At 38.4% G+C, this 11,063-nt stretch overlaps 2 protein-coding genes across 2 annotated transcripts in view; one reads left to right on the forward strand and one right to left on the reverse strand.

Moving 5' to 3' along the window:
* The window catches only part of jak2a (Janus kinase 2a), a 36,885-nt gene extending 35,486 nt beyond the window's left edge, over window positions 1-1,399 (reverse strand). The window contains exon 1 of the mRNA XM_006795548.3: window positions 1,020-1,399. The gene's annotated coding sequence lies outside the window, so the exon portion shown is untranslated. The remainder of the gene's footprint in view (window positions 1-1,019) is intronic.
* A 3,643-nt stretch (window positions 1,400-5,042) lies between these two features.
* Window positions 5,043-6,730, forward strand: LOC102795679 (zinc finger and BTB domain-containing protein 26-like). The gene is made up of 2 exons (XM_006795648.2): window positions 5,043-5,384; window positions 5,744-6,730. Exons 1-2 carry the CDS (start codon window positions 5,076-5,078, stop codon window positions 6,728-6,730), a joined length of 1,296 nt encoding a protein of 431 aa, XP_006795711.2. The 5' UTR covers window positions 5,043-5,075.
* Window positions 6,731-11,063: the final 4,333 nt, after the last annotated feature.

The following is an 11,063-nucleotide window of genomic DNA, read 5'->3' on the forward strand; positions in this document are numbered from 1 at the left end:
ATTTGACTGTACACCGAATGGAATGTCATAGCATAGAAAGCAATGCCATATTGAAGGAACGTTATAGTAAGGTATAGAATGTCGTAGTATAGATTGGAATGTCAAAGCAAAGATTGGAATGTCATAGTACAGAAAGGAATTTCATAGTATAGAATGAAATGTCATATTGAACAGAACATTATAGTAAGGTGTGGAATGTCGTAGTATAGAATGAAATGTCATAGTAAAGATTGGAATGTCATAGTACAGAAAGGAATTTCATAGTATAGAATGAAATGTCATATTAAACAGAACATTACAGTAATGTGTGGAATATCGTGGTATAGAATGGAATGTCATAGTAAAGATTGGAATGTCGTGGTATAGAATGGAATGCCAGATTAGAATGCCATGTCCCAGTATATAATGTATTATAGCATCATACTCTAATGATGTACGTAGGTATATAATCTGGTAATAAAGGGTTAAACTAGTTATACTGTTGACATCGCTGAGTTGACATCGCTTTATTCACGTCAACAAACATGCAAAGCTCTGCAGAGGGGGTCTTCATGAAGGTCAGCTTTTTCCTGAAGGTCTGTAAAAGTGCTGCCTCTTCAGGTTTTCAAAACTCGAATTACTGGTTGATAACGGACTGCTGATGGCAGATGGGCACAGCAGTACATATAGGCTGTAATAAAATCCTGATCCAAATCAATGATCATTAGAGTCGTTCTCTTTACACGGGCATGTTTGATAAACTGAGAGTGGACTGCAGTGAAAATCTAACTAAATGGATTTTCTTAGAAAGTTTCTTGTGTGCAGCCGTTTCTATATTTACCACGTAAACACAAGTATGGCAGGCACATGCTCAGCAAAAACTTTCTGTGAAAAAGCAAAGTTTAGCAAGTCTGACTGCCACACACCAACTGATGAAGCCCAGCTCGACTAGCTAAGTTACTGCGCTAAGCATAAGCACGATTAAATTCATAGCAACAATGACTCCTCGCAGCATCACCCGCACACACGCTCGCACTTACTCTCCTTCCTTTACGTTACGGCTGCTTCAGCTTCCCTTCCGTCCGCTCGGGTCTGCGGGTCGGCGTGTAGTCCAGCGCTGGGTCAACTTCGCGCTACAGCTAAGCTACGACGGCTCCTGAATGTTCACCATAGCTGTCAATAATAGTACCCGCTGTTTCGTTATTTTCTCCCTCAAACGCCATCCTGTTGGTCATTACATATTTCCCTGCGACTGCTTCGTTTTACTCTCCACACTAACTACACTGTAGGTCAGCTCTCCGTATTTTCTTTTTTTTTAACCCGACATGTTTGCTTTAAGGTCAAATAGAGCACGGACTGAAACCTCCGCCGTAGAAACCTCCTGTTATGAGCGGACACACTGATACAGCGACAGATTATGGAGGTTTGAGGGCGGAGCAGAATGCCCCTTTTTCTGTTTAAGCTCGCTTCTGTCTCTCTGCCCTCGCCCGTGACTTAGCTCCTTCCGCGTTTGACGTAGAAAAAATAAAAATAAAAACGACGTCGATATAATAGCCATCAGCAACAGTGTTTACTTATGGATGCGTTTACGTTTTTTGGGCCCCTTTACAGGTCTACTTCGCTTCAGTTTATATGAAAATACTGTGGGCTACTTTTCCTTGAACACATTTTTATAGCTTTGACCTTTTTTAAGGTCATGAGCCTAAAAATCCCTCCCAGCCACGACATTAAAATGTTTTTTACTCATTTAAGCATTATAGATCGATGGTGTTCTAGCTGGCACAGTAAAATAAACGGCATTCTCCATAACGAGCGCCACTCTGGTCAAGTATGGAGGACCAAAGCGTCAAAATAATAAAGAATTTTTTTTTTTAGAAAATGTATAAATGCCCTTGCTGGATGAGCCTAATATCCAGTTAAATCAAACAACTATAGAAAATATGTATCTGTATATTTTTAATTAATTAAAAATAATTGTTTTTTATTGTTTTTTATTTATTTCTTATATTAATGTTATTTATTTTAACTGTCATAAACAGGATGTGACAAGTGATAATAATAACAACTGCACTGCATTAAAACATTCACCGGTCTTTAATCCGGTCTTTAAATGATGATTTATGAACCCCTGCTTCTGGGTCCAAACTACTCTGCGTTTATTAAGGCTGTTGTGTTTTTAACATGTTTTAAAGCTTTGTATCTTCTTCTATTTAATCTGAACAAGCCCCTAAAAACAGTCGGTGATCACTGTCGGCCTCTCTCGGTTTTCATTGCCACTGTTTTTTTTAAAGCTCAGTTTTTAAAACCTTACAATGCAGTCCATGCAGCAGTATATTATTGACTGTGTTGCTAGCCACCACATCATTATATACCAGCTAGCACAATTTCAGTAACCCTACAAACGTCACTGCTGTTTAGTTTCCTGTCTTCATTTATGTCGGAAGTGATAGCAGAACTGTACATTTAAAATTTTCAGAAAACCCTCATAAAGAACATGGTATATTATTTAATCTTAAAAATTTGGGGGGAGTCCTCCCGCGTACCATTAGAGGGAACCCATGTACCACCAGCGGTACACATACCACAGTTTGAGAACAACTGCTTTATTAGATTTATTGACACTGCAAATTTTGCTAAATTTTATTCAGTATACTCGGGACAGTGATATAAGAGAGAGACGTCAGCTACAAAAGCTCACATAGTCACATTATTTTTTTAGCTAAATGACACATTCTTTTCTAATCCATGTCTAATTCACCTTTTTTTCCCTGTCACTTGTGCTGCTGTAACAAGTTCATTTCCCCAGTGTGAGATTAAATAAAGTCTATGTCTATGTTTAAATCAACATGGTTACATAAATAAAAGTGCAAGGAAATGTTTCTCTACACCACAAAGTTGACTGAAATAACCACGGGATGAGTGGTTACCTAAAAACCACAGGTGACAGGAATTTTGGGAAGATTTGGTCAAACAGAAAGCAATAACCTTGTTGCGTCTCACTTTTTGGCCCATTTGCAACAGGGAAACATATGTATACGTAAAATTCAAATTCTACCTGATTGAACAAAATGTTCTGTGAGGAATGGTTGATATTACAAAGACATTCTGTTACCAAAAACAGAGAGCTGTCTCTCCAAGATTCTGTTTTGGATAAAATCCTTTCTTTTTCTCATCTCCTTTGGAACACTTTAAAAGTTCAAAAATATTATCCTCTGGCACAAATTGGAACAGTGTAGCAACCATTCAGATTTATTAGCTCTTTAGACCTGACCCTGCCACTGATGATCCTCACATGCTTTTTCTTTGAGTTAATTCAATAAATACACATTTTGTGTGCAGCCCCAAAGCCACGCCTTGAGGTGGTTCGCATAGATCAGCAACTTCAATCTATTTGCATCATATGACCACTGGAATGCAAAACTCTGTCCACACATTATTAAAAGAAGTCAAATGCATTTCACAGCTGACCACACAATTTATATTTTTCAAGATATATAGAGATACATTTTGTGCTAAAATATAGAAGAATGTGTTCAAAATAAACTTGCAAAACAAGCAAGACAAACAAGACAATCTTCATATTTGGTCTTCAAGCTTGTGCATTATACAAACAGATAATGATGATAGAACATGTTTATGTACTATGACTGTAAAAGCTCTTCATTTATATAAGTGAAGTTTTCTGCCTTAAAGGGTTTCTATTGTGCTAATTCTCAAGTTAATCTCTGCTCAAAGTTTATCTTACACTGTTTGAAACAAGGTGTTTTAGCACCTTTTACTTTAAGGCCACTGTCCCTTTAAGACAGATTTTCTTCTAATTGCCTAACCCGGGCAAAAAGAAGGTTTGAATACACACAAAAAAATTTAATATCTGACTTTACATAAATTAATTACATGTTAATTTTCCATGTAATTTCGTAACATAAGTACAATTTAAAATGTAAAATTTAATGGAATTTGATCAAATGGAATTGATTAAAACTTGATTAGAATGCATTCAGTTTATACCAACCATATTTCTCTTTATGATTGATTATTGAAATACATAAATCCTTGATAGTGTGTATTTCAGTTGCAGTTTACTCTAAATCATTGCTTCATGTTTTTCAAAGGCAAAGAATAGTTCTTTGATGTGCAGAAGGTGGGAGGGTCTTCCATGCACAAGGCCAGAGCTCTACGTTTGAGGTGACCAAACTGAGAAAATATTACAGAAAATAAAAAAAGCATGCCACATGAAATTGAGTCCACCTGTTCAATTTGGTTCATGTCCTCCAAGGAGGACATGAACCAAGTGTGTTTATGTTTTGCTTTGAGCATCATTGCAGAACAACAAATTCTGTTGTTCAGGATGCAGGATATATATATATATATATATATATATATATATATATATATATATATATATATATATATATATATATATATATATATATATATATATATATATATATATATATAAGGCTGAACTAAAAGCACTGAAGGGGTTAATTACTTCATGCCCTCTTGCATAACGTGGTTACGCACGCAGGCACCCGCACACACACTGCTGCCACGAGCCTCCTCAGCAAAGAGCCACTGCAAGTCAGGATGCCTGTTTCTTTACCTAAATAAATCCTTCCGCATCTGCAGAGCGTTAATTAAACCTCAGGAACGCCAGAACCCGTAAGGAGATCAGGTGAATAGAGAGGCCAGTGTTTCCTCAAAGTTATTTGGGGTTCTCATCCAAGCAAAGCATCCTTCCTCACCCAGGAACCGTTACCACGGCATGAGGCTGCAGTACAAGGTGGGGCTGGATCGCTAAATATTGATTTGACTGATTATGACACGTTTGAATTTGCCAGTAAATCATGTTATTTAGGGCTAATGTTATGCTATCTCCAACAATGCCAAAACTTTTACAGTGTTTAAATGTCACACATGCAGTATACTCACTCCTACACAGGGTCCAAAACCTATTTGAAAAATGAAAATGAAAACATGGTTGTTATCCACATTTTGGAGCCTTTTAATGAACAAAAAGAATTAAGGTAATCTATGCAGCTCACACTTGCATCCATGTGATAACAGAACTATGCTCTTACTATAGACAGACCATCATGCCAGGCTGCTCTGAGACTCTGCAGTTTAGTTTGCCCAACCACGGGGACTCCATCCTCAGCAAAATGAATGATCTTAGAGAAGAACATCGGTTTTGTGACATCACGCTCATCTTGGGCAGGCCACAGGACTCTACTGTCCATCCTCTCCAGTTCCAAGGTCACAGAGTGGTGCTTGCAGCATCCTCAGACTTCCTGCGTGATCAGTTCCTGCTTCACAAAGGCCGATCAGAGCTGAGTGTGGCTGTTGTTTCCAACGTGAAGGTTGCCAAGACACTACTCCTCTCCTGCTACACAGGGTTCCTAGAGGTGCAAGATCTAGTGTTTCTGTAATCACAGAGCTGAATATAACCATATATCAAAAGTCTTTTGAGCTGAGGTGTTTGTTTTACTGTATAATCACTCATTTCTGTACTATAATGAAAGGTTCTAGATATAGTTTTATAATAGGATCCATATTTAAAGTGAACAAGAGGAATATTATTTTAAGGGGGAACCTATTGTACAAACTTTCCAATCCATATTTTTATTCTTACATTCTATTATAGTAGCTCTGCATGACTCACGGTCTCAGAAGCTCACAAAGAAGTATAATAAGTCCTCTTTTTCTTATGGTTGGTGCTGTTTCTTTAATATTCATTATTGCTTCATCCATTGCTGGTATGCAGGTCCCTCAGAGAGAACTGGTGAGCTACTTGACTGCAGCAAGTGTACTCCAGATGAGCCAGGTGGTGGAGAAGTGTGTCCAGGCTATTTCACAGTACCTCAGTCCCACCACGCCTTTCTCGAATCTGACTAGACTCTCAGAGGAGAAGGAAACCCAGCAGCTCAGCAGCAGGTGGCTTGGTTCCAGCTTTGATAATCCGAAGGAAAGGGATGCAGCCCTGCCCGACGCTATCATCCACAAAACAAATAACAAGGAAGTTGGAACAGTCGTGGTAAACCCCAGGTTGACAGCCGGCCAAGAAGCCAAGGTGGATACTATAGGACTGAGAGAACTCAGAGAAGCCAAAATCGACTTATCTCAAGATGCAGAATGTTGTCTTGACATGCTGGAGTTGGGCAAAGAAGGAGATGCTCTGCCATGTTACACAAGCAACCCATTATCTCATGTTCCTCACACTGCAGGTAATCCACACCCTTCTGCAGTTTTACATGACCTAATGTCTTCCACAGCCACCATGATCAGTTCTGCAGCTGACACAGAACTGGTAAATTGTTCCAAAAACCAACACGAACAAGATGTTAAAGATTCACCAGAAGAGAAAAAGAAGTACATGCCAAAGGCAAATCAACTGCAACAAAGTGGAAAGCTAAGGAACTCCAGTCTTTTTTGCCACCCTAAAACACCTCTGTCCAAGATTCCTTTTGCTGCAGATAACTCGGATACAGTAGTGTTCCAAAAGCCATACCTATGCAGAAAGTGTGACAAAGTCTTTCAGCACTTTGAGAGCTATGTGGGCCACCTGAAGGAACACAGACAGTATTTCTGTTTGGTCTGTGGAAAAGTCTTTTCTCAGAAGAATAATCTGTCTCACATAGGTGTCCACACTGGTTTTAAGCCTTTCAGATGCCCTCTGTGCCACATGACATTTACCCAGAAGGCCATGCTGCAACACCACTTCAATCTCCATACATGGGAGGAAGCCCCTTGAGCATACATTGTTGTGCTTGCAGCACCAAATGCCAGGCCTCTGGTGCCACCTAAGGGAGAGTTATGGCAGCAGTTAGCTGCAAAATGTGAGTTAAATGTGAGTTAGTTCCATTAAAATAGAAGATTTAGCATAGTTATTTAATTATTGCTTACGACCTGGAGGTCCAAAAATTAAATGAAGAAATACATACATCACAATAGAAAATGTTGTTAAATGCACAAAAATACAATTGAAACTAATTGCACGGATGCACAAATTATAGTTACTTATATTTTTCATTGTTATTGTTATTGTTATTTTTTTTTTATCTCTGTCCATTATTATTATCTTCCCTCCTCATTTACAACCCCAATTCCAAAAAAGTTAGAATGCTGTGGAAAATGCAACCAAAAGCAGAATGCAATTATTTAAAAAACAAAACGGGTTTTTTGTTTGTAGAAACACATATCAGCAATTTTTAAACTGAGACATTATACTGTTTCATTAGCTCATTTTGAATTTGATGGTAATACATCTCAAAAGATGAAAAATAAACAACAGTTGGAAGAACATTTTGTAGCTAATTGGGTGAATTGGCAGTAGCTCTATAAGATGATTGGGCATAAGAAAAAAATGCAGAAACACTAGGTCTGTCAAAAGTAAAGATGGCCAGAGGTTCACCAGTCTGCCCAGCGTTCAGTTCAAAAGCCTGCATCTCTGATGGTACTGGAACTTGCAGCTTGCACATCTGGAAAAACACTATCAGTGCTTAAAGGTATATACTGTTTAAAGAGCTTGGCTTTATAGTAGAAGAATTCAAGTGCTTAATTAACTGCTTGCTGTCCAAATCATTCATAAATTGAAAACATTTGTTGCATCGTGAAACAAAAAATATGACAAAGAAGGCCCAGGACTGTCAAGTAGCTAGAAGCCAATTAGACAACAATGGGGCAGCATCTCTCTCTTTAGAGTTAATCAACTAGTTTCCTCAGTTCCCAAATGTTTATGGGCTGTTTTTAAAAAGAAGAGGGGGCTCTTCACAACAGTAAATATGACCCTTTCCCTAACTGTTTTGAGATGTGTCACTGCCATCAAATTCAAAATGTCCTCGGGCATTTTCTCAGTTTTAACATTTTGATATGATATATTTTCAGCATTCTATGGTGAATAAAATTTGGGTTTCTGGAAAATGCAAATGATTGCATTGTGCTTTTTATTGCAACAAAATAATTCAATTGCAACAAACTGAAGAGCAAACTTGGAGCAAATAAAAGTCTTTACTGTTCTGAAAAACATGAGTAGAGTAAGCTCACAGAAAAGCAACTGCTTCACCATTTGACCCTCTAGAAATTGTGTACAGCTGACTGAGCATGACTCGGCAAGTGGGTTTCCATGCTCTCTCACTCCATCCCTTCCCTACACATGTCTGCTTTTATCCCTGAGCTATCCTTTTGGCCCAGAAATGTCATTGTCACTCATCTTACTGAATAGAACACTAGCCAGTGGGTGCCTCGGATGCTACTGGCACTGTGTGCAGACAAACAGTGAATGCATGGTATTCAGTTTAGAAGTTCATGCAAATGTGCGTTTGTGTGTGACCAAGGAAGACAGAGAATGTACATAAATATAGCTGAAGATAAAATTAAGCAAGCATTGAGCTACCTATTTGCACTCGCATAAAGTAGCTTAGTCCGAAAAAACATCAACATAAAGAAGTAATCTTGTGAGTTATAGTTCAAAAACAGAAAGCGAACATAAGGAAAACATCTTAAAGTGTAATAACATGAATTATCATGTGATTGTTTCACTGAGAAGGGATTGAAATTCTCTTCAACGGCAACCAGTGCTGCTTCCATGAACTAGGTCAGAATTTATACAGGCGTGTGTGTTTGCACACACCACTGCACACATAAACAAAATCCATGTATGTAAGGTTTTGGAGCACATTCATTATGGATAAGATGCTAAGAGAGAAACAGCAGGGAGGATGAAGACAACGAGGAAGATGGATGAGTAGTGGCAGAGATATTGATGGAGAGTAATTATATTAAGGAAAAGTAGCTTCTTTGGTCTTATAATTAAAATTATACAGCATCCATATGTGGCTCAAGAGTTGGGAGTTTGCCTTGTAATCGGAAGGTTGCCGGTTTGAGCCCCGGCTCCAACAGTCTCAGTCGTTGTGTCCTTGGGCAAGACACTTCACTCGTTGCCTACTGGTGGTGGTCAGAGGGCCCGGTGGCGCCAGTGTCCGGCAGCCTCGCCTCTGTCAGTGCGCCCCAGGGCGGCTGTGGCTACAATGTAGCTTGTCATCACCAGTGTGTGAATGGGTGGATGACTGGTTGTGTAAAGCGCTTTGGGGTCCTTAGGGACTAGTAAAGCGCTATACATATACAGGCCATTTGCCATTTACATATCCAAGACTGACTTAGGAAAAAAAATTTTTATATTCCTGTGCCCACATTATGACCAGATGTCAAGTTAAGCTACAAGGAAAGAGCAATAAAAAGCATCGAGGAAGCATCTAGCACTTTAGAATGGCAGTGGCAATGTTTACCATGTTAACTGTTTTTGCAGTTACTTACATACTTAGAAAATCTGTTACAGATTACAGAAAAATATGATTTCTGGACATAATTCATCATCTGGGGATGATTTGGATATTTGTACCATGATGAATTAGATGCAGATTCAACAGATGTCAAAACAATTTACAACAAACTCAAAGGATCATGATCATGACAGAGGATCATGAAAACTGGATTTGGATTCCATATCCAGGAGACAATAAATGTTTGTTTGTGTATTTGTTTATGGACCATCCCTGGAGTTAATAGGGTTGATTTTTGCATAGGCAAATATTATGAAACAAAACCCAGTGTTGGTTATTAACATGTAAAACACTAAAAGAGATGTGTGTATAGAGTTTATATTATACATATGTAGTATGTTGTTGGAGTAATTGAAATTGGCAGGACAGTAGCCAAGAAAGTAGAGAAAGAGCAAGGGGGAATGACATGCAGAAAATAGTTGAACCCAGTGGCCTTTCAGCATGTGGGTCACCTGCCTAGTCAAGTAAGCTACTGTGTAGCAGCACCCTGTGAATGGTGTACTTTGCACTAAAATACACCTTTAACAAAACTTTACCCTTTTTCTAAAGCTTCGTATGAGTTTGAACGTACTTATATGAAGCTTTGTTTTCATGTAATACTGAATAAGGTGGCATTGTGCTGTGACAGAACTGGGGAGAAAGAGCCGAGAGGAAGAGATAGAATGTTCACCGTATTCTGAGGTAGGATTATGGCTTAAGTGCATTTGATTACAGCTGTATCAAAACTGACCTCACTGTGAACACAGTTTCATTGCGGAGGAGCTGTTTTGTGTCTGTCAACAGAAAACTGTGAGAAATAAGTAAATATTGCTTTCATCAGGCTTGGACTCGCCTCTGTGCTGCTCGGTGAGGCATGTGATATCGCATTCGTTATTTTACTGCAGAGACCAAGGAAATGTGTGCTGCTGGTTTTAATCATATTTGTCTGATAGACTCTAGTTTGTTCATGTAAACTATGTGTCTTTCTCACACATAAAAGTCTGCCATGCTTTGACTGACAGCTTTTCAGTTGTATTTGCTTCCCTTAAGTATTATTATTAAAGAACACTGCATACATTTTCATTTCTATGTCAGTGACACCAAACTTTATTTATACAATTGTGCCTTCTGCGGCTTCAAGTGACACAATTCAAATAAAATTGTAGCTATAAAAGCTTTGATGTGAAATTGTGTACTTCTAATTTCAGTTTTGGACCTAAATCTCAAAAATATTTTGTGTTATAAGATACTTATTCTTGCCTCCAGCAACACTGTGGGGAATTTTTGACCAAGATATGTCATTTAACTCATCCATTACACAAATATTCAGGTAGCTTCCTTCATCTGCGCAATAACACTAAAATTATAACCATCCTGTTTGTGATGCTGGAAAACCGTCAATGCATTTGTTACCTCTGCTGGACTATTGTAAGTTATTATCAGGCTGTTTTGAAAGTTTTCTAAAAAGCCTTCAGCTGATCCAAAATGCCACAGTGAGAGTACTAACACAGACTTGTGTGAGATAATATTTCTTCTTTATTAGATTATCTTTATTGGCTCCCTGTTAAATTCAGAATTGAATTAGAAAACCTTCTCATAAACAAAAGTCTTGAGTGAAATCCTAAACACGTCCTAGTAACATATTATCCCAACAGAGCTCTTCACTTTCAGACTACAGGCTTACTTGTGGTTCCTAAAGTTTCTAAATGCAGAATGAGAAGCAGAGCCTTCAGGACCCTTTACTATGAAACCAGCTCCCAGTTTGGG

The sequence above is a fragment of the Neolamprologus brichardi genome, chromosome 7 (genome assembly GCF_056152115.1).
Source record: "Neolamprologus brichardi isolate AB-2024 chromosome 7, ASM5615211v1, whole genome shotgun sequence".
In the NCBI taxonomy this organism is placed as follows: Eukaryota; Metazoa; Chordata; class Actinopteri; order Cichliformes; family Cichlidae; genus Neolamprologus; species Neolamprologus brichardi.